Here is a 25,320-nt window from a genome sequence, read left to right as displayed (position 1 = left end):
GAAAAATAAAGAAATTGAAAGATGCGAAATTGACACAAGATTTGGTGAAAATTGGTATTTTATTGATGAATAAATGTTTGAAACATGAAATTGGAAATGAATTAAATTACAATTGAGAAATCTCTATATTAAACATATAGGTAATCAATTGAATTGGAACAAACAAATCAATACAAAGAATTGAAATGCGATAAAATAAATTGAAATTCAACAACAAACTCGGAGCCACAATAGCTATCTCGGATTGAAGTTGAATTTTGGTGTAGGTGCGAGGTCCTCGGAGAGCTGCAACCGGTCGGGCCCGTACGGTATGTGCTTTGTGCAATGACTAAACGTTGGTAGGCAAATGGGGCAGATTTAAACCTTGACTTTGGGGAGCTTGGTTGGAGTGCTTAAGAATACGGAATTGGACAAGTAAATAGTGTAAATTGAACTTCGGGAGGTTAGGAACAACTTTCTATGAGGGATCGAAGGCTAAAACGGATTCTAAATGGACGGAATATGGCTTTGAAAACAACTAGTCGAATCTGGGAAATTCTGGGCAGAATAGCTAAAAGAATTTGGGGTACAAAGATAAGCTTGTAAACGGAGTTTCTGAACACGGAATTGAGTGAATCAAAAGGCTAGATCGAAATTCAGGACGTTAGGAACAACTTTGTCGAAGGGATCGAAGGCAAAAAATAACGTTAAATGGACAGAATTGGGCTTTGAAAAAGGATGGACGAATCTGAAAAATTATTTTAGAAAGGAAATTCTAATTGAAAACTTGAGCAGAGTAACGACTTTGAAACGCTAATTTGAGTTGAGAAAGTTGAAAAGAGGCTTTTGGAACTTGAATTGAAGCTAAAGGAAGCTAAAAGAGGGACTGAAGCTACGAAAAATGAAGAACGAAAGGAAGAACTTGAAAAACTAAGAACGAAAGAACTTAAGAACTAAAGAGCAAAACTAAGGATTAAGCATTGAAGCTTGAGAGAGGGGTTTTGTTGTGTGTTGAGTGTGATTTTTAATGAAGGGGAGGGGGTCTATTTATAGTATTTTGGAGTGGCATTTTGGTAATTATTGAGTGGTATTTTGGTAATTATTCACCAACTAACTCAACTAACTCCAACTAACTCTAACCAACTAACTTAACTTCCTCAACTTCCTCCAACTACCACTAACCACCAATGCCACATCATCCCACTACCTCAACTTCCACAAACTGCTGTTGACTCCTTCCAACTGCTGCCGGAAGAGACGATACGCCCCGCGTATTCTTGGTTACGCCTCCCGTAATGTTGATTACGTCCCGCGTAGTGCAGCTTCTAGAGTTGGCGCGTTTTGTTGATGGTGCATACGCGTGGCGTACTTGGTATTACGTCCCGCGTAAGGAAGTATGTCCTGCGTATGAGAATGGACGCCCCGCGTGTTGGAGCTTCTGATCTCGAAACGCCTTGTTGCCAAGTTTTACGCGTGGCGTCCCTGAGGTTACGTCCCGCGTATTGGAGCCTCTGAAGCAGACCTTCTCTGGTTGCTTGATCTACGCCCCGCGTATTGGAAGACACGCCCTGCGTAGTGCCGGACTTTCTCATCGGTTGGCGGTTAGTTTATAAGTGTATTTTTCATTATTTTCTAAACAAAAATAGAAACTATATCCTAAATTAAATATAAGCTTTCTATATACATAAAAATAAAATTTATTTTATTTTGGACCAACAGTATGAAAAAACTACTTTGTCATTTTTGGAAAATCTTTGAAAGCCTGTCGTGACTCAAATTTTATATAAGCTTTTGAAAACTTTAGAAAAGCTTTTGAAAACTTTTGCTGACTCGAATTAAGTAAATAGATGACATATTAGGAAAAATAAAAAAAATCCATAATTATTTTAGTGTTTGCTATTAATTTAGTTAATTGCCATTCATTAAAAATTAAAGACATCTATTTGGAGTTGGATCATCTATTTTAAAGCTTAACCTAATTTGGGTAGCCTACGTAATTTACTTTTTTAATACGAAATTATATACCATAATGTAAAGCTGCTATTTATGATTTTTTTTTTTTTGAGAAATACTATTTATGATTATTTTGTCTCCTAATTTATTTATTTTTACTATCTTTAATCTGCATCACAGTTGGATCAAAGTCACTTATTCATTTATATATTTTTTTACAGGTCCGGCATTGATAATTGACGTTCCAAGAAACACCAACATCACTGGTATGCTTCGGTTTTTACTGAATTATATTGCTTGCGAATATTATTTCACATTATATTTTATTCGTTTGAGTTGTTTCAATAATATATATTTTTATTGAAATATTGATGTTTTACACATTTTTAAAATTATATATTATAAATATACATATTTTTCTATATTAAATAATTTTATATTATTATTTTTAAATAGTATAATACATATTTTAATTGATTTTACATAACAGTTTATTAATTAACAAATTAAAAATTTTAAAAATATAAATCCAATTAATTTTTGAGGACTCTGTCCGTCCAATTAGCGGCCAGTGGCGAATACAGGATTACTCGGTTGGGGGAGCCAATTTTACACGTGTTCGTAATTTTTTTTTTTTTTGCTGAATCAAACTTGCTGAATTAAATCTTCTTTATCTCCAATGCCCGTACTTGAGTTGGAACTAGGATTTTTTTGGAGTTTAAGGGGTTAAAGGGTTGTTCCGTGAGGTGAGGGGGTTAAATGAACAAAATGGACAACTTTAGGGGGCTGCATGCATTTTTTTTTACCGTTGGAGGCAAGAACTAAATCCTCCCACGCGCCTCCTGTGTTTGAGACACAAACGTTGACTAGGTCAATGCCACGTCGGATGATAGGGGGTTAAAAGTAGCGTTTTTTTAGAGTTTAAGGGGTTAAAAGGATGTCCCTTAAGTTGAAGGGGTTAAATGAATAAAATGGACAACTTTAGGGGGTTGGGTATGTATTAAGCATATATATATATATATATATATATATATATATATATAGGGGAGGGATCAAGTGAGAACCCTCCCCTAAGTGAGAACTCACCTTAGGTGAGAACCACCCAAAACTACGTAGTTTTGAGTAGGAAAATTAAGAAAAAATGTTGCTGCTTATTAGGGGGTTCAAACCTAAGACCTGTTCACGCACACTCCATGTTATTTACCACTGAGCCAATTGCTCATTTTGTATATCATTTCGCGCGCTGATTAATATACCATCTCCCTTTTAGCTTCATGTACATAATCGATTAAATATGCATAATAATGAATTATTAATAGAAAAAAGGAAATGTGCATAATAATGAATTATTAATAGAAAAAAAGAGAAATGTGCATAATAATGAATTATTAATAAAAAAAAAATCAAAGAACATGCTCTAATTTCTTATTTATTTAATTCCTTTATATTTTTGTAATTTATGTTACATAGGAAAATATATTTTTTAAAACATACGTTAGGACATATATTTTAACTTTTAAAACACGAACTATGAAGTTTAGAACGTACGACATATTTTTTAGAACATACGTTATGTTTTTTAGAACATGTGTTATGTTTTTTCGAACATGAGTTATAAATTATATTATAGATTAAATGAAAAAACGATCCAGATATCTACTGATTTTTTAGAACATTATACTTAATTTTTAGAACACAAACTATATATTTTTTAAAACATACGTTATAACATATATTTTAACTTTTAAAACACGAACTATGAAGTTAGAACGTACAACATATTTTTTAGAACATACGTTATGTTTTTTAGAACACGTGTTATGTTTTTTCGAACATGAGTTATAAATTATATTATAGAACAAGTGAAAAAACGATCGAAATATCTACTGATTTTTTTAGAACATTATACTTAATTTTTGGAACACAAACTATATATTTTTTAAAACAAACGTTAGAACATATATTTTAACTTTTAAAACACGAACTATGAAGTTTAGAACGTACGACATATTTTTTAGAACATACGTTATGTTTTTTAGAACACGTGTTATGTTTTTTCGAACATGAGTTATAAATTATATTATAGAACAAATGAAAAACCGATCGAGATATCTACTGATTTTTTAGAACATTATACTTAATTTTTGGAACAACATGCGTTATGTTTTTGAGAACATACATTATGTTATTTAGAATATGAGTGTTATAAATTATATTATAGAACAAATGTAAAAATGGTCCATATATTTACTATTTTTTTAAACATTATACTTAATTTTGAGAAAACAAATTATAAAGTTTAGAATATATGTAACAATATTTAGAACATCGTCCTTAACATTTTAAAATATAAATTACAAAAATATAGAGGAATTAAATAAATAAGAAATTAGAGCATGTTTTTGCATTTTTTTCTATTAATAATTCATTATTATGCATATTTCTTTTTTTTATTAATAATTTATTATTATGCACATTTAATTGATATTAATAAGTGCATTCATCAAATATTAAACAATGGAAGCTAAAAGGGTCATAATATATTAAGCAGCGCGACACATAGTACACAAGAAAGATAATTGGCTTAGTGTTAAGTAGTGTGGAGTATAGATGCAGGGTCCTAGGTTCAATCCCCCTAGACATCAGCGTTTTTTTTAAATTTTCATACCCAAAACTACGTAGTTTTGGGTGGTTCTCATCTAAGGTGAGTTCTCACCTAGGAAGTGTGTGTGTTATAATTTGAATGATCAATAACCAATTTTTAAGTATTAATGTAAAATTTTTCAAAATTAAGCTAGATTTCGTTTAATAATTCTAACATGTAAAAAAAATTTGGATTTAGGGAGGGCTAAAGTGGTAAAAAAATTAAAAATTTTGATTTCGGAGGGCCTACCAGGCCAAAAAAATTAATAATTTGGATTTAAAGAGGCTCAACAGACCCAAAAAAAATTAGAAATTTGGTTTTAGGAAGACCTAGCATGCCAAAAATAATTAGAAATTTGGATTTATATAGGGCTAACAAGCCAAAAAAAATTAGAAATTTGGATTTAGAGAGGCCTAGCAGGCCGAAAAAAATTAGAAATTTGGATTTGGGGAGTACATAATAGATCCACAACTTTAGATGAAGGTGGTTCCGGCGGCCGGAGGGGCCCAGGCCCCCTGTCTACGCTCCTGTTAGCGGTTGGCATTTTTTACAACTTTAGATGAAATACGAACATATGGTGTGTTTGGAACATCCGTATATATGCCTCAAATTTCTAACTTCCTTCCCATCTCTCTACGACTATTACTTCCAACCAAACATATCGTTAATATGCTACGTTGGTAACTAGATTAAATCTGAGCATGGATTTTGAAGATTTTTTAACTTGAGATTTTTAGATTGGACCAAATATATGAATAAATTTTTAGAAACAATTGCATTAAACTGTTGAATTTTTTTAAGATCAAATTGAATATCATTGACTTTCATTAAGTATAATTCTAGAGTTTTTTAAATTCCAATGAAGGCTAAGTACATATCTCGAAGATTCTTAAACCAGATATATACTTGAATAAATGGTCTAAAATTAGATTAAACAATTGATTTTTTTAGGGCCAAATGTAATTATAGCACTAACTTTCATCGGCTACAATTTTAGAGATTCTTAAATCACCATATTAAACCGAACCGATCTCACCTCTATCCCACTAAACTATAACCATGTAGATTACATATAATACATTTTGTTCTAATATTTTTAATTGTTGATTATAGCTGAAGTGACGAAGTCGTTGAAAATTTCAAAAGGAATACATCGTGTTCTATTTAGAACTTTTGAATACCGACAGGTAAATTCTTAACAAATTATAACTTAATTTTGACGTTGGATAATAGTTGCAATATTATTTAATATGAGAATATTATTTTTAATTCAACTATTATTTAATATGAGAATATTATTTTTAATTTGTGAGAGTGATAATTTATCTCGTACCATAATTGTTTATACTATTTATATGTTTTATATTATTTGTATATGATAGAAGTAAAAGAAAATGATATTTTTATCAATCGTATTGTATCAATCGACTTAGTAGATAAATTGTAATATGGTGTTAAAAATTGTTAACTCCATTAATTTGTTTTAAGAAAACTTTTTATATATACTCTAAATCCTTTATATGAATTAATTTCTAGAAAGCTTATGTATAAGAAAGAATTCGATCATAGCTATGTTGGATTTAAGGCTGATGGAGTAAAATGGCTGGTGGAGAATACTGACATTAAGCTTGTTGGTAAGGATAATGTCCAATTTTGAATTTCGGTTTAAAATACTAAGTTCCTTGTTTAGTTCACATGTTATTTGTTGGGTTCACATGTTGATTGCCATTTACTACTTGCTATTTGATTATTAGTGGTTGGTAGAATTATGTTTGTATGTTGTTGTTAGTGATGTGATTGAATCCTGTAAGTCCACTTGTAAACCTGAAATTTGATAGAAATAAGGATAGGAGGGGAGTCCAACTAACCTGCTTCGATGGTTAACTTAGATTTGAAGGAAGCATTGAGGATGAACACAAAAATAAATTAAAGTTGTAATGTAAGCTTAATAAATGAATGAAGTCATGTATCTTGAGCAGTACCTTACTCTATTTATACTGCGATCGAGCTGTAGAAGACAATTATAAGCTTAGGAGTGGGATGTGGTACATGTCACCTATCGATAGGTGAATGTGTGCCTGTATATCAGGGCTCAATATCCCTTAAGTCCACTAGGTCTGTGATTTACGGGATCAGGCGTGATTGCTGTAATGAGTAGATCATTGACGAGGTCTTTGGAGACTTTAAGCCTGTAGCATATTCAGTAGCTTCACTATGCTCCGAGCTTCGTAAGTTTCATATGGATGAGTTTATATTCCTACTATCAAATGTTCCCCTAACCGGGTCTAATTTATCATTCTTTAGGATGAGAAAGCATATGCTTCGAGGAGCGTTGTATTTGTTGATTCCTTATAAATTGATAGAGGGGGATTTGTCTTGATAATTTGGGGGTTTTTTTTTTTTTTTGAGAAATGATGGACTAATAACGAGGTTATGTGAGCTCATGAAAATTTATTTTCCCCTCACTTGGTATGCTCTTAATTGCACCTATATCAGAGTGTGCTTTTTTGGGGCGTATTTCGAGCTGATGGCTATTTGTCTCTGCTCGCCATGTGTTGTAGTTCGCATTCTTTGAGGGGGCGTGTCATGAGCTATTTATGCTCTCTCATCATTACTTGTTAGTAATGATGATGCCCATCATTTCATTTGCTTCTTGAACAATATAAAGGAAGAAAGTGTTTGGTGAGTTTCTTTCACCCATTGCTTACTTCAGGTCGTACTCTTTTACAGTTTTGAAGACCATCTCTAGATCTACATTGTGCTGTTCGACTTTTTGCTCTTCACGATCATATCATTAACATAGATTTTGATTTTCTCCCTGATCATTTCCTCGAAGATCACGTTGATGTCTCTAATAAGTAGCACCAATGTTCTTTAGCTTGAATGGTATAACCTTGTAGCAGTATGTGCCTTCATTGGTTATGAAGCTTGTGCTTTCTTTATCAAGTGAGTTCATAGGTATTTGGTGGTATCTTACTGCGGCATCTAGTAGTGAATAGATGGCATACCTCGTCGTAGAATCTATAAGTATATTGATAAAAGGGAAGTAGATATGAGTCGTTTGAGCAAACTTTGTTTAGATTTGTAAAGTCAAAGTATAACCTCTACTTCTCATTTGCCTTTTTTTTTTATTAGAACCATATGTGCGAGAAAAGGTGGGTAGAAGACCTTCTCGATGTGCCCACAATCTAGCAACTTCTTTTCTTTTGCATGGATAACCTTTTGCCTTTTAAGGTCATGGTTTCGCTTCTTCTACTGGACTACCATGGCTTCTGGGTCAATGTTCAAATAATGGGTCATTATCTCGGGGGATATCCTGACCACGTTTACTGGGCACTAGGCGAAGGCAGCAATATTGTCATTCAACATTTGGACTATCTCTTCCTTTAAGGAGGATGGTATTTCTGTTGAGATTTGCACTGACTTTCCTTCTACCAGAAAGACGGATTTCATGCCCCCTACTAGTTTTAGTCTTTCTCTTTCTTCCTCGACGAACTTGATTTATGATGGCTTCATTTCCAACGATGCCATCTATGTTTTATAGGCCATTGTTTGATTTCCTAGGGCTATGACCATTCATTCGGAGGTGGGGATCTGCCATGCCAGGTTCCTGATGGACAAGGTGCCTCCCGAGTTGGATAGTAGAGGTCGTCCTATTACCACATTGTATTAGACGAGCATCAATCACTAGGAACTCAAATTTCAATCACTAGGTAGTGTGTCCATCCTCGAGCTCAATCTTCATGCGACACTACCTAACAAAGGTATACCGTATGTCCACTGATTCCTATTAAGTGAGATTTTTTGGGGCTCAACCTGCTTGGTTTGAGGCAGAGTGCTTCGTAGGTTTTCTTTGTGATGATGTTGGCTGAGCTTCTCGTATCTACCAACACCTTGTGAACCTTGAAGTCTTCGATTTGAACTTTGATCACCAATGCATCATCATGCGCTATCTTAGCTAGGGTATTTCTCATTCTGTCGAATGAGAAGTATGGCCTTAGCATTTGAGGCCTATCATTCTTGGGGAACCTTCTTATTTTGGATGCTTGAGGATCGGTTCCTTTTAAGGTGACGTTGATCACACCTCAAATGTCTTTATTCTTATTGCACCTTTCTTTTTCTATGATGCTAAGCGCCGCCTAATCATCTTAAGGAAATGGTCTACCTTTCTTTGCGAAGACAGCTTCTCCAGCTCGATAATGAGTTTCTTGCAATCCTCCGTGTTATGCTCTTCGTTTTTACGGAAGTTTGGTTATGCCCCGTTGTTGTGCAAGGGAGATTTTTTCATCTTTGGAGGGTAGATGATGTGCACCCTATTCCATTGCACCCAGTACATGACTTCCTTTCTAGGATCATTTAGGGAGATTGTTGTTCTCTCCGAGTGCGCTCATGGATTTTTCTAGTCCTAGCCTCTCTCATTTCTAGGCTGCTTGTATGCGCTGGTGGAGGCAACCTTATCTTTCAATATAAAATTTAATCTATTTACCTCCCATCTGCAGAAGTCTTTTGCTCAACCATCAAGACTTTGAAGGTTCGAGGCCTATTGGTTGTCAGCTCTTGGCATAACTCCTTATTGAGGTACTTTACAACCACGATGCGCATTGTTCCCTCTACATTTAGTACCTTGACCTGAACGGCTTCATGCTGGAGCCGATCCACATAATCCTTCAGAGTTTCATTTTCATGCTAGACGAGATAGTTGAGATCATGTATGGTTTTTCTCTCAGGGATGGATATCATAAAGTTGTCGGTGAAGAGCCCTATTATTTGTTTAAAACGAGTGATCGTTCCCGTGCTAAGCTAATTGTACCATTAGGAGGTAGTATCTTGCAAGATAGTGGGAAAAGGGGGAACATCATAGTGGCAATTTCTGTGGTAGTATCTATAGCACACCTGAAGTTTTTGATATGAGTACCAGGGTCCCTTGTCCCATTGTACTCTTTCAGCAGTGGATATTTAAACTCTCTCGGCATAGGTTCAATAATGATATTTTTACATAACACTATCTCTACCTCTATTATGTGAGGATGCTTTGAATCGATCCATCCGTTAGAAATGGTACTCTTGAGCTTATCCAGTTCTTTCTAAATCACATCAAACTTACTCTTGGAATCTATGCCTCTTCCCATGAGATTCCTTTCCTTGGGTGCCTATTGATCCCGAGTCTTGGATTCAATCACCTTCTCCTAGCTAATAGATCGGGACTCAATGGATCTGTGTTAGGTCCTTTTGTGATTTCAGTCTGGGGTCTTTCTATTCGGGGATGGTCATTTTTTTCCTTCACCAAGATCGATCTCATGAAAGATTGCTCATTGACATTCTATGTGTTTCATGCAGGGGGAGTTCTGGATATGTGGAGCCTTATTATGGAGTTCTCTCCACCCCTTGACTAGCCGCTAGATCCTCTTTATTGATTTATCAGCGACCCGTCTCGATGATGACGATGTTTGGACGATGTGGTGTCCGTAGAGCAGACTGTATTCTCTTATTTGTTAATGCATCTCATAGTTTCTTCTATTATCTCCAGCTTCTCTTTGGCTTCTACCATTTGGATGGTGTTCTCTTGTTGCATTACATTGACAACGTCATGGACATATCCAAGGTTTTTGCAAGGTGTTTAAAGATTGCGCCTAAGAGCCTTTGTTGTTGTGGCTCTAAGGCTTCAATATCCTCCTCCATTTCTAGATCTAGGCTGTGGTCGACCTCAAGCTGTCGGCGCGCTTCTTCTTCCATCACTCTCTAAACTCCGGATGCAATGAGTGTACTAGAGGAGGAAATTTGCATGGAACTGTTTAAGCGAGTCATTGCTATATTAGGTCCATGCTTAGCGCAATAATTTGATGTGGTTGAATTCTGTAAGTCCACTTGTAAATATGCAACTAGACACAAATAAGGTCAAAAGGGGGGTCGGAGTCCGGTTAACCTGCTCCGATGGTTAAGTTAGATTGAGGAAAAACTTGAGGATGAACACAACAGTAAATTAAAGCTGTAATGTAAGCTTAATGAATGAAGTACTGCACCTTGAGTAGTACCTTACTCTATTTATAATGTGATCGAGCTATAGAAGACAGTTGTAAACTTAGAAGCGGGACGTGCTATGTGTCACCTGTCGATAGTTGAATGTATGCTCGAATATCGGGTCTCAATATCCCTCAAACCCACTAGGTATGTGATTGACGATATCAGACGTATTTGTTGTAACTGTTGATCCTTGATGGGGTTTTTGGAGACTTTTCGAGCCAAGACCTTAAGATGGGATCATATTGAACAACTTCAGTATGGTGACTTCACGTGTTCTGTTTTACGGACGATGCAAGATTCGTAAGGGCCACATGAGAGAGTTTATATTCGCTTGATATTAATTAGTATGTGAAATTGCTAATATGAGCATATTTTTAAATCAATATATAAATTTAATTTTAAATTAATAGATATAATTATATTTTTTATATAATAAATTTAGATTTAGATTTCACACTACAAAAAAAAAGTGTTAATTATATTTAAAGGGTAACGATTTTTTTTTTTTTTAATGAGGTGGAGGTTTTTCTTTATCATTTAAATTAAGGGTATTTGTGCAATTTTGTTTAAGTTCAATTTTGTTTTTACAAAATTTTAAATTACATATATGACTTTCTTTTTTTTTTGATTGAACATATATGACTTTCCAAAGTAAAAGCTATGCTTACTTTGTTTTTAACAAAGTAAGTCTTACTTTGTGTGTTTTTACCATTGGATTAATTTTCTAATCCATCATCCAATGGTGAAAACATACTAAGTAATGGTACTTTATCAAAAACAAAGTAATCATAGAAAGCACCGACTTTCCAAATGTGCTAAATTACATGTGTTTTTTTTTACTTTTCCTTACATTTATATTTCTGTCTTTTTTAATAAATAACTTACATGAATTTATATTAATTTACTCTTGTGTTTGAATAAAAAAGGACTCAATTACTTATCTGTTGCTGCATACGACGGATTTACTTCCAGTACATCATCATTTCCTTAAAAACAGGGTAAGAAATATATTCTCAAATTAACTTTAGATTTTTAAAAAATATTAATTTATTTTCCATTTTCCTTTGAATGACAATAAATTTTCCGTTTAAACAACTACTCGCTCTCGATTAAGCAATATGAATCTTGTAAAAAATATCAGTATATAGATTAAAAAAAATTAAAGTACTTTAATTATGTTATCAAATTTTTATATATATTACTTTTTACTATCTTAATTTTATTTTAACCAATATTAGTGGTAGATAACGATCAATTTTACCTCTGAAATTATTGGGGGAATTCAATTTATCTGTTACTAAGAGGATTCATTAATTTACTTCCACGGTAGAAATTTTAGTTCATTTTACCTTTTCTCAAGGAGTTCTTTTACCTTTATTTTTCATTGATATTCACATATAAAATGGTCAATTTGAACTAGATTTTCTATCATAAAGATAAAATTGCACTAATTGTTGTATTATAAAGATAAAATTGCACTATTTTATATGATATCTTCTTCAATAATTTTAGGGGAAATTTTTCCATTCAGAATATATCTTTAATTTATAATTTGAGCAAGAATTTTTTAACTTTTTAAATTTGTTTGTGTAGAGAGTAATTCCAGTGGAAAGCTTGAAACTTGATGACATTAAAGCGGGAATATATAATCTCCATTGCTTGCCTTTGAGGTTGAGTGGTGCTGATGGTTCACCAACCCGGTGCATTCTTATCGAATGATGTTTTTTCTTATGATGAATTTATTAATTTATGATTATTTTGAGATTAATAATTTCGTTTTTTTTTTCGATTTTACGAGCATGTTAGACATCTATTGTCAATTATTAACATGTAAACTACTATGAGTAATGTGCTTGATATCTGAATATATGATTGTATTAAGTCTAAATGACAGAAAAATAAATAAAATTCACAATCATTCTATAAACATGAAGAATAACTATTTCAAAAATGGAACTACAAGATTAAAAACGAATGACTAATGTTAGAACTAAAGTTGAGTATTTATGAAATTGAAATTATAGAAATTTGTAGTTAATGTGGAAATCTTGAGGGGAAACTTTTAGGGTATAACGTGAGACTACAATCTCTTGTTATAAGATAGAAAATGAGTAAAAGGATTGGTGACCTCATTCTCATGCTTAAGTTAACAAGGTTTGAGAAGGGAAAGATTATATGATTCAGCACCGAGATACATTAACTGCACAATCATCTTATTCCATTTATAATATACAACGGAGCAGTTTGGGGAGAAGTTGAATGGAAGACAAGCCAAGTAATCGATCAACTAGACTTACTTAATTAGACCTAAGTCCAAATAGGATCAACGCGGCCTAGTGGTCTAGGGTACAACATAACCTTAGTTAGTTAGATTAGACATTATATCAATTGTAACTAGAGATACAAATAGAGTAATAAGTTCGAACAAAATCATTATGATTTTAGGAGAAACCGTTGTCTTTTGTTTAATGGTTTTTAGAAGCACATTACAAGTTTTCCTTATAGGTATATGAGTTGATTAAGGGATCCGAAATCCTAGTTTCCCTTCATTATTGTTAATCAAAACATAACTCAACCTAATCTATTTATTTTACTTTTTTAGTTTAAAACTTCATTCAAAATTATTCAATTGCTTAGATAATAAAGAACTTGATTAGAATTGATATCCAGATTGATAATTCTCATGGGATTGACTTGTACTAATGTACTTTATTCTTTTGCAGTAATATGGTGCACTTGACTTTATTTACGTATCACGTGCATCAATCCACATGTCAGAGGTGTTTATCTTTACCTTTGATCCGGACGTATTGATTGGTCCACATGATATGTATCTTTATTTGCCTATTATCAGAAGTATATATCAACTTTTAGTGTCTGAGTTTTTATAAATTAGCCGGGCCTATTATACTGTCGATTCCCACCTACTGCCAGTATTGTTGCGTGTAGTAACAGCCAATGAATACATGCATACTGTATTCCCCAAATTTCCCACAACACACACACACACTTTTTTCTCGACCTGTAGGGATGTTTGCTTGTCTACTTTTCTTATGTTGTTTGACTTTTCATTTTAAAAAGGAGAGTTTTAGGTGTTTGGTTAGAAACCTTGTTTTTGTTTTTTATACATGAAAAGTAACTTTTTACATAAAAAAAAAGAATCTCTGCTTTTTGGAAAAGTAACATTTTACAACAGCAAACATCTCGTAACAGCAAACGACAAACAACAAATAAATCAAATGGGCTCATAGTCCTCTAAGAAAGGGTTGTTCCTTCATTGGTAAAAACTCATTACACCCTTTCCACAGGAAGAATCTTACTTTCGGAGGGATTTGTAATTTCCAAATACCACTCTAGGGAACCGTGGTATTGCTGCTGCCAGTAGTCTCGCCCATATCCTTCACCACCAGATGGTAACTCGACTTGACCGTAGAGCATCCACTTTTGTCATAATGCCAAATTATTCTATTTTCATATGCTAGATTCGCTGCCGGTAGGGATATGATTTTCTCCACATCATTTTGGTCGAATATAACCTCAAGCATTTATATTGTGAAATTTTTTTATCGAATTTTTCGACATTCTATTTGATAGGATCGATTTTAATCACACGGATCTTAAAATGTTATATTTGATCATTCACCATTAGATCTAGGCTTATTAAATTTATATGATGGAGATTCAAAGCATCATAACTATATCGAACGATAAATGACCAAATTCATTTAGTAATTAAGGTCATGTGAACACTATAGATGATATGATTATATGAATTGATTTAAGTTTATAATATTAAATATGATTCATAAAGTATAGTAAAATCTCGATAAATGAATATTCGATAAATTAATAACCTCGATTAAATAATAATTTTCTCCGGTTCCGACTATGAGATAAAATAATAATCTCGCTAAATGCACGAGATAATAATTTTAAAAAAATTCCTTGAGGCCCGTTGAAAATATAAAATAATAATTCATTAAATACGTACAAAAATTATATATATAATTTATAAAATAAATCACTTTCTAAACAACTTTTATTTCGAATTTTATTTTTACTAAATTATGCATTTATAGTCATTTTTTTTTTCTTTTCATGTGAATTAAACTCAATTTTATTTTTTACTTTTTGGAGGGTATAAACTACATTCGGCATATTTTTCTCATTTTGAAGCAAGTAATGTTTCAAAGTCTCTATGGTAAGAAAAACTTCTTTTGGAGAATATGGTAGCATTACTATCATCTGTATCTTGATTGTTCTCATCTTCCATGTCCATTACTCCTTTCATAATTTCTTCGTCCGTAGGCGATTCCGTTAAAACTTCATTTTCACTAGGATAATTTATAATTTGCTCTACATTCATTGGCGTTTCTATAATGTAGATTAGAAATAACTTCCTCTAATCTTTGAATGCCTTCAACATCAACCGTTTCTTCTTCTGAAAGCATACTTCAACATCACCCGTTTCTTCTTCTAGAAGCATACCTTCCTCAGATAGAAATTCACAACATTTCATATTCTAATGTATTTATACATGCATTCTATTTTGAAACACGTCATCTCAAAATTAATGAACTTCTTTTTAACAAGATTAATAAACTTAGATATACAATGCATCATTATTAATTAATTATTTTTTTCTTTTCTTAATTACTGAAAAAATTAATTGTTTAATTTGAAAAATATAATGTACAAAATAAAAATTATTCTATAAATTAATAAATATTAATTTATCGATAAATTAATAAAATATTTATTTATCGATTAATTAATAATTCATATTTATTTATATAAGTTTTATAAAGCCAATCATATAAATTCATCATTTGAATGAAGAAAACATAAAATATATAATGTGCTTAGCACTCCAAAAAAGTCGGTGACTATATTACAAGAATTAATCATATTAAATTTAGATTGTGACAACTACATGCAATATAAAATAAAATAAGAAACAATATTTTTTTGGCATTCCTTGATGTGTACCTTTCATTTTTGACTCATTATCATATTCTTATCATATTTGAATATAATCCAATCAAAAGGAGAATCTATTTTTATTATTAGTTCTCCTCTAAATCCCCTATAAAATGCTCAAAATTTTCAAAGACAAATAACTAAGGATGGATCACCACCATTTCTCAATTGTAACAATTCTTTTCACCTTAGCCACCGTGGTCTATGGTGGACGTAGACGGGGCATCGGAGATCTCGAAAACGGAAAAATCTATGACATAACTCATAGGTATGTTGAAGATTTGCCTAAGTTTGGGTCTAAGGATGGGTTAGGACAGTTCATTTGGCAAACTGAAAGCATCAAGAATGGTTCGTTGGCTAATGTGTCAAACATAACATTGACCACACATTCGGGGACTCATGTTGATGCACCTAGCCATTTTTATGAGTCTTATTTTGAAGCTGGGTATGACGTTGATTCGCTTGATCTGAAGGTTCTTAATGGTAACACTCTTAACTACATTTATTTACTTATTTATATTTTTTCCTTTTCGGGAACCATGTCTCTTACATTCCGGTCACTCGAGTTTACTCTAGGACGGGTGGTTTCACCGGGTTCTCTAGTTGGAAAGATGATCTAGAGGGTGCTATAATTACACCCTCAAATCGGGAAAAAATTGTTTAAGATTTTTGAGTAAAATGGTTTATTGACATGATATCATAGTGTCCTAGATTAAAGTGCTCACGGATTCAAATCCTACAAAATTTATTCGTTAAAGAAATTTACAAACATTAAATTTGGCATATAACTGATGGGTAAATCACACACATTTTTTTTTTTTAAAAAATTTTGCACACAATGCGCTTACATTAAAGAAGAAAGAAAAATCCCCACCAGACCCGAATGTGATTCGAACCCATGACCTCCCTAATCATAGGTAAGCTCTCAACCACTAGGCTAAGAGCTTCACCACACATGACTACTGAACTTTATTCATTTTCACGTTTCAAAACATAAGATAGAAGTTATAAATTTTACACTTTCTAATATTACAGCTATTAAACTTTAATTAACGACTCAAAGTAGAAAAATCGAAGAATTAAAGTTGTTTTAGAACTATATTTAGCATGGAAGCACATTATTTATTTTTCTAATACCATTTCCGGAGCTTTCTCTCTCTAAACATTCATTTTCTCATTTCTAACCAAACAACACCTAAATGAGCTCAAAATGAAAAACTTAAAATTAAAGTTGTTTAAAATATCATAAACTATAAAAAATTTCTATTTTGAGGTCATCAACGGTCATTTTTAGGCGTTAATTGAAATGGAGTTATAATAATGTTAAAAAATGTAAAATTAAGGGACTTTTATTACATTTTAAAGTTTAATAGTAATACTGTATAAATAAATAAATTTTAGTCACCGTCGGTGTAATTTTCCTAATAATGGACACATTGCAGAAAAATATCAGCATAATGCATAAAGGGGACAAAAGGAAGCTACAAATAGAAGATTGAAATGTAATATATAATGCCATTTTAAATACAAACCTAAAGTTATATTTAGCTGTACAAAAATTCGTATTTATAGAAATAAATTTTTTTTATCAGCCCAATAGATTCCTTTAATAACATAACATCGGTTTGGTCTTATTAGAGTACTTCCTTTTAAGACCGAACTGAACCCAAAACTGAAATTGCTGAAAAATCAAAACTGAACCGAACTGAATTAAATTACAATGGTTCAATGTTTTCAATTTCATTTTTTTTTTTTGCAGGTCCAGCATTGTTAATTGACGTTCCAAGAAATTCAAACATCACTGGTAACTGTATATCGTTCTGGATTTAGAATAAAACGTAGAGGTAGTTTGGTATATCGGGAAAGTGGGCGGAATAGAGGAAAATTAGAATATTCATACATGTCTTGATATTCTTTTTTCTCTACTATTTTTTTTTACCAAACCTTTTATTTAGTATCGAATACATGATAGTTCTATTAGGAGTCAATTTTACACATATCTGTATTTTTTTTTCCTAAATCGAACTCGTTCAATTTTTCTTGGGTATATATACATGTTATCATCTGAAATGTCTAAAATCAATTTTTTCGTACTACGGTAAAACGTCTCAAAATTGAGTTAGATTTGAACTATAAAATTAGAAGTGAATTGTTTGAATTTGTATTAAATAAAAATTTAATGAACTAATTAACCATTTTAATCTTAATATGTCGGAAACAGAAGGGCGGAATTGCTCATGTATGAGTGGATTTAGCGCCTAGAACCCATGTCTCCACCCCTATTTAACTGTTACGATTTAATATTTGTTATTTGTTGTTTTTTTTTGAACCTGAAAGTGAAGCTTAAATAGATGATGTATTTGCATCCATATAAATAGTGTTCACAAGCCATTCTGGCACAATAGTTGTAAAGAAATCGCTAGCATTGGAACAGGCAAGCCTAGCTACCAAATGAGCCGCACTGTTCGCTAAACGAGAAACAAAGCCTAATTTAAAAGATGGGATGGATCTTAGCATGACTCGACAATCTTCTACAATCATGCCAAATTCAGAAATATCTTGCTTTTCAGAGAGAATAGCATCTACCACAGCCTTAGCATCAGATTCAAATATAACAGCAGAAAAACCCATATTAGCAATCCATAATAAGCTCATGCGGATTGCAAGAGCTTCAATTACCCGTGGCTCCTTGATGCTAGGGATAAGACTGCTACTACAAAAGAGAAAAGCTCCCCTTTCGTCCCTAATACCCGCTCCCATGCCGCTGCTACTTAATTCCTTGAAGATAGCCCCGTCGATGTTGCATTTGATAAAGTCCGGGCTAGGCGTGTTCCATCTCTGGGGAGGATTTGGCTGGAAGTGGTTACCTCCCGTCTGTTCGCCCTGTGTGTGCGGGAGTGGCCGAACGGTCGTCGGTGGGACCACATGCATGTGTGTTGCTTGCAATTGTCGATTGCCCGAAGCTGGTGCCTTCTGTTGATAGGCCTTCCAGTCAAGAACATCCTCCAAGCTGATTCGCCAAGCCGTGTCTGTCGGCCACCATCTCATGTGCCACAGGACTCTGTTTTTATGGTCCCAGATTGCTTTGAGCGCACAACAGATTCTGACTAATTCTTCCAGATTGGAGTTGCTCAAGGCTTGCAGGAGCCACTCGTCAATGTGTCTGTTGTCCACTCTCGGCGCAGGAACTCCTGCAACACGCCAAATGTCACATGCGAAACAACAATCAACAAATAAATGGTTATCCGTCTCTTCTTGCTCCACACATACTGGACATTCAGTTGAAATGGGGACTCTTCTTTGGGCCAACCGAGCTCTAGTGGGTAAGCACTTTGAACACAGCCGCCAAATAAACTGTTTCAGCTTGGGGGGAATCATCAACTTCCACAACCTCTTCCAACCATCCTGGTCTCTGCTAGCTTCTACTAGCCCCATACCTGACAAGTAGCCTGAGTGAACATTGTAGTGTCCATCCCTTGACCAATGCCAGATTCTCATATCTTCCCCCCCATTGTATGGTAAGATAATATCACCAATAGCTTGCACTTCCACTTCGCTAAAGCAGCCGTTTAGTCTCTGCATATCCCACCCTTTCCCATTTTCAAGAAACAAGCCCGCTACCATCAGATTTTCCATTCCGGGGACCAAAAAGGAATTTATGCAAAAACCCTCTAGATTAGGGACCCACTCATCCTCCCAAACTCTGATTGATCTACCATTTTCCACTCTCCACCTAACCCCTGTTTTCAATATACTAATGCCTTCCCATATACTTCTCCAAACCATACTAGGATTATTGCCTAATTTGGAGAGAAGTAAGTCCTCCCTAGGGTAATATTTAGCTTTGAACATTTGACTCACTAAAGTATTTGAGAATTTTAGTAATTTCCATCCCTGTTTACCTAACATTGCTAGATTAAACATATGTAGATCCTTAAAGCCCATCCCACCTGAATCTTTAGGTCTACATAATTTGCCCCAATCAAACCAATGAATGTTTCTTCTACCCTCAGGTTTTATACCCCACCAAAAGGAATTCATTAATTTTTGCAGCTCATCACAGATAGATAAGGGTAAAAGGAACGTACTCATACAGAAGGTTGGCAAGGCTTGAGCTACAGACTTGAGAAGCACCTCTTTCCCAGCCTGGGAAAGGAATTTTAGGCCCCACGCACCAAACTTCTTGTGAAGCCTATCAATCAAGAAAGTAAAAATCCTGCGTTTGGACCGCCCAATGAGTGATGGTAACCCCAGATACCTGCCTGTGTCGAAAGGAGTGCACACACCCAATATTGCTTTGATCTGTGTTCGCAATTGTTCAGTCACATTAAGGCTGAAAAAAACCCCTGATTTGCTCAAGTTTACTGCCTGACCCGACGCCACTTCATATTCAGACAGGATGTTCATGAACTTTCTAGACTCATCAATAGTTGCCCCAAAGAATAAAAAGATGTCATCAGCAAAGAAGAGGTGTGTTACTGCCGGTGCCCTTCTGCAGATCCTACAACCTGAAATAAGCCCATCTTCTTCAGCTTTTCTGATACGTTTAGATAAAACTTCAGCACACAGGATAAAAAGGTAGGGAGATAGGGGATCCCCTTGCCTTAAACCTCTGCCAGGGACAACTTGATCAGAGCACTCCCCATTTACTGCCACCTTGTATTTCACAGTTGTTATACATAACATCATCCAGCCAATCCAGGTTTCATGAAATCCCATTCTGCCCATAACTGCTTTAAGGAATTCCCAATCAACTCTATCATAGGCTTTGCTGATATCAATTTTTAAGGCAACCTACCCATTCCTCCCTCTCTTCAACCTCTTCATAAAATGTATACTTTCAAAGGCTACCTGAACATTGTCAATTATAGACCTTTCTGGAACAAATGCAGATTGAGTTTCACCAATAATCTTAGGGAGTACCCTTTTCAGACGATTTGCTAAGGCCTTTGCAATTATCTTGTAAATGACGTTGCACAGGGCGATAGGGCGAAAATCCTTCAGCATTCTAGGATTATCAACCTTTGGTATCAGAACAATTGTGGTGTCGTTTATCCCACTTGGAAATTCCCCCTCCCGAAGCCACTTTGCGCAGGCTGCTCCCACGTCTACTCCCAATGTGTCCCAAAAGGCTTGAAAAAAGCCCGGATTTAACCCATCAGGGCCTGGGGATTTGTTAGGACTCATAGAAAATAGAGCTTGTTTAAACTCTTCTTGATTGAAAGGAGCAACAAGTGAATCGTTCATGTCAGGACTGATGCACGTGTCAATTACCTGCACTGTGTCAACCCTACTCAAATTCGAAGCAGAGAAAACATCCTGAAAATAACTCTGTGCCAGGTCCAATAATTCGGCTTGGTTATCAATCACCTCCCCATTCTCATCTGTCAAAGAGGTAATTGAATTCTGTTGACGTCTAGTTTTGACACTAGAATGGAAAAACTGTGTGTTTCTGTCCCCTTCTGTCAGCCAGAAAACCTTAGCCTTCTGTCTCCAATAACTCTCCTCAGCTTCTAGGGTATCATTAAGTTTTCTTTTGGCTAGGAAATAAGCGGCAATGGAATCCCTGTTTCTACTACCATGTAATCTTTCCATTTGAAATCTCCATTTCCTAATTTGGCTTTTGAACCGCATATTGAAACTCTTTCCCCACACTGCCATTTTCTGGACACACTCCTCCAAATTTTCCTAAACTGGTTTCCCCTCTGACTTCGCCAGTGACCTCTTACCAAGTTATTAAACTCCTGATCTTTAAGCCATACCTCCTCAAAATGGAATCTCCTTTCCCTACTTCTATTTCTCTCCCTTTCCAGATGAAGAGAGAGCGGAAGGTGGTCTGAATACCCTGTCATACAAGTTTTGAGGTGATGATTGTCAAATCGATTCAGCCACTCAGCTGAGGAAAAACCCCTATCCAGTTTTTCTCTAACCCAGAGCTCAGACCCTCTACCTCTTTCCCAAGTAAAATGGTTCCCATTCAGAACCAGTTCGCTCAGACCACAATCCTCAATCGTTTTGGCAAACTCCTGCATTAAGGGGTTTGGGTAATCCGCTCCCCCCACCTTTTCATTAGAATTCAGAATGCAATTAAAATCTCCAATCACTACCCATGGGATAGAAGCATCTCTGGCTAGACTCCTCAATAAATCCCACGACTCTCCATGCCTACTATGATCAGCAAAATCATAGAAGCCCACCAATCTCCAATCACCTTGTGAATAATTAGTGATGATTGCCTCAATATGATGATCAGAGAAACTTTTGATCACCACCTGAGTCCCTGCTTTCCGTAACAAAGCTAAACCTCCACTACGGCCTCTTCTACTGACAGGGAAAGCTCCCTCAAATTTTAACTGTTGTTTAATTAAACTAACTCTCTGGTCCTCCACTAGTGTTTCCATCAGAAATACAATATTCGGGCTTTGGGAAGAAACATGCTCCTTTAAGGAGCGAACTGCCCGGTGGTTTCCCAGGCCACGACAGTTCCAGCTTAAACAACTCATTGCCCCCGGCGGCCCTGTACTTTAGGGCTCGCCGAACCATTTTCTGTAGAACTCCCCTTATCCTTTCCAAGAACAGAGACTTCCCCCTCCTGCCTATCCTCTCCCTCCCCCTCCCTCCCTTTTCCCTTATCCTCCCTTCTTCTTTTTCTAACATCATTTAGTTCCATCTCAGTATCTTCCCCCTTATCTCCCTCCTCCTCATCCCCCATCTCTTTACCCTCATCATTCGCTAAAGGCTTGAAGAACGGCCCTGTAAATGGACAGATCATGACTTCTCTCTCCCCTTCCCTCACTTGTTTGTTCATCCCCCTCACATCCTTCCCTCTCCCTGTATTAGTTATGTCCCTCATAGCTCCCGATCTCCCTCCCCTACCACCTCCGAATCCCCTCAACCCCCTCCCCCATTGCTATCTATTAACCATTTTGCCCCACTATTGTCTCCGCCTCTCCTTACTGAGGCTTTAAGCCAATCCCCCCACTCCCTCAGAATCTCGTCCCCCTGCATATTGAAAACTCTCTCGCAAAAGCGTTCTGTATGTCCCAGGCAACCACACATATAGCAGAAAATACCTAAGCGTTCATATTTGAAAGTAGCTAAAGAACACACATTTCCAGTGCTCCTCAGTTTTTAAACCTTTTCAACGGGCGTTCACTGTCTAGATTGACTCTGATACGCATAAACTGTCTGTGGAAACCAGAATTATTATTTATATCGTACTCCTCGAAGGTCCCTAGGAAATTTCCTAGTTGTTTGCCAACTAATTCAGACATAGTCCCCACAGAAAGTCCATAAATATGCACCCAAATAGAATATTTCAATAAATTCACATCATCTATATGCACACCCCAATTCCAGACATTCATAATCAATATATAGTTGTCAAAAGCCCACGGACCTCCAGCAATTACCCTATCTCTATCCATCGGATGAAAGAATTCAAAAGAGTAAAGGTTAGAGCTTACCTCTTGAATTTCGACCCCTCTCATTGGTCTCCATAGAACCGCCATCCGGTTTTTCATGCTCACGAAATTGAGCGGTCTATCTGCCACAAACCTTCCTAAGTAACGAAGACCCGTACCAATCACTGCTTCTGGAGCGGCCGGTGTAAGCAAATCAATGAGTCCTCCTTCATCTCCTTCAATTCTGAGCCTCTCTAAATCTCCTTCCATTTCTGATATCCTTTCCAACTACACCTATCCCAATTGGAACAGCAAACAGAAAGCCTAGTAGAATGAGGTTCCAGAACCCCCAAATTCGCACCAAGAAAATGCAGCCAAGAAAACCGCAAACCGCAGTGACACAACACCGGCCACACACCCACCGCACCAACAGAAACGCCTCCTCACCACCGTCGCACACCCCTGTGCCTCTCTCTCACCCGCCCACGGCCACCACTAGATCGACTCTGATCTAGGTTGAAAAACGCAGAAATCCGTTAACCACCTCAACACAATACGAAACCACACAACACAAGACCCACATAAACAGGACGGGGACTACCTTTACCAGTCGACGGAAAGGACCCTCTCACTGGCAACGATTCACGGCGACGGCCCTGGCCGAGGTAGCACGGCGTCGGCGCAAACGCTTTATCGCGTAGTCGAGAGAGACTTTTTTGGGGTTGTATTTTCCAGTTTGTTATTTGTTGTTGCGGGTATATATGAAATAATTTTTATTAAAAGTAATTCTGTATTTAATTAAATATCCTTAAAAAAAAAACTTATATTTATTGTTTAGAAATAAATAAATATAAAATTGGCCGGTCACTTGACTTGACCTATGAATTTGTCAATAACTTATAGTGCATTTTCTTCTAATATATTTGATTTATTTTATTTTATTTTAGCTAACGTGATGAAGTCGTTGAAAATTCCAAAAGGAATACATCGTGTTCTATTCAGAACTTTAAATACTGATAGGTATATTTTTAATAATTTATAATTTCAATTCCAGATTTGATTTAATGTGAGAATATTAATTTTGATTTTAGTTATAAGAAATTATAATTAATTTGTTTTAAGAAATTTTCAGAAAGCTTATGTATAAGAAAGAATTCAATTCCAACTTTACCGGATTCATGGCTGACGGGGCAAAATGGCTAGTGGAAAATACTCAAATTAAACTTGTTGGTAAGGATATTATATTTATAATCTATTTAATTCAATAATTGACACTCGAATTTTTAAGATTTTTAGAATTGAGCTCCTAATTATCTAATTTTTTAGATTAAGCTTTTAAACGTTAATTTTCATACACATTTCATTCTACAATTATAGTTTTTTTAGTTTCATTCCATGCACGAAGGATGTGGTGACCGTATTACGCCGAAATATAGTAAAATTTCTCATAGTTGGAATAAAACAGGACTTGATTACTTGTCTGTTTCTGCTTATATCGATGCGGCTCCAACACATCTTCACTTCCTTAAAAGCAGGGTAAGAAAATATCTTCTCCAAATATTTTAGATTATAAAATTAATTTATTTTCCCTTTCTCGGATGAAAATTCATTTTCTTTTTTAAACAATTACAAAGATAATTAAATTATTTTATTAGATATAAATTACTTTTGACTATCATAATTTTATTTGTAACCAATATCAATTATATATATATATATATATATATATATATATATATAAATTATTATCTTCCTAATTTATAATACAATAAATAATTTCATTTTTTTAAAACAACCCGAGATTATAAAATGAACAAAGTATTCATTATATTTTTTTAGAAATGTTTATTTATTTTATGATTTGAGTAGAAAATTAATTATTTTTTTTGTGTGTAGAAAATTATTTTGGTGGAAGGCTTAAAACTTGATGATATTAAAACAGGAATATACGATCTTCATTGCTTGCCTCTACGGTTACATGGTGCTGATGGTTCACCAACCCGATGTATTCTTATTGAATGATTTTTTAAAGTTATTAGATTCTGATTGTTAATTGAAGGAATATGAAAATATGTATGACTGAATCTATATTATTCTTTATGTTGAAAAGATAGCCAAAATGATAATATATAGAAGAGGAAGAAACCTAAATAGACTAGGTTAGGGTTACGCATACGCGTTTCCCGTAGGAGACTTAATATGGATATGTTGTGGAAAGGGGTAAATACAAATTTATCATATTAATAAGCTATTATCCTAACAGCCCTCCGTAAGCCGACGAAGAGAATGAAGACATAATGAGCGACGTAGCACAAGAAATCAAATGCTCGAAGGCGGTTT

General features: G+C 34.9%; 1 protein-coding gene and 1 pseudogene across 1 annotated transcript; both read left to right on the top strand.

Moving 5' to 3' along the window:
* Nucleotides 1-12,493, top strand: part of LOC136226872 (cyclase-like protein 2) — a 54,544-nt pseudogene extending 42,051 nt beyond the window's left edge.
* Nucleotides 12,494-15,708: 3,215 nt separating this feature from the next.
* On the top strand, nucleotides 15,709-25,059 carry LOC136227405 (cyclase-like protein 2). Its single transcript, XM_066016054.1, has 6 exons — nucleotides 15,709-16,060; nucleotides 17,337-17,381; nucleotides 23,928-24,000; nucleotides 24,113-24,210; nucleotides 24,446-24,516; nucleotides 24,877-25,059. The coding sequence occupies exons 1-6, from the start codon at nucleotides 15,724-15,726 to the stop codon at nucleotides 25,000-25,002; spliced, it is 750 nt and encodes a 249-aa protein (XP_065872126.1). The 5' UTR covers nucleotides 15,709-15,723; the 3' UTR covers nucleotides 25,003-25,059.
* Nucleotides 25,060-25,320: the final 261 nt, after the last annotated feature.

This window comes from Euphorbia lathyris, chromosome 4, assembly GCF_963576675.1.
Source record: "Euphorbia lathyris chromosome 4, ddEupLath1.1, whole genome shotgun sequence".
Taxonomy (NCBI): Eukaryota; Viridiplantae; Streptophyta; class Magnoliopsida; order Malpighiales; family Euphorbiaceae; genus Euphorbia; species Euphorbia lathyris.
This window is presented reverse-complemented; position numbering and strand designations above follow the sequence as displayed.

Excerpts from the sequence above, each read along its gene's own strand:
- LOC136227405 (XM_066016054.1), top strand. The coding sequence starts at position 15,724 with ATGGATCACCACCATTTCTCAATTGTAACAATTCTTTTCACCTTAGCC. Across the intron at positions 24,001-24,112 it reads AGAACTTTAAATACTGATAG|AAAGCTTATGTATAAGAAAG; the intron begins GTATATTTTTAA and ends AGAAATTTTCAG. Across the intron at positions 24,517-24,876 it reads TTCACTTCCTTAAAAGCAGG|AAAATTATTTTGGTGGAAGG; the intron begins GTAAGAAAATAT and ends TTTTGTGTGTAG.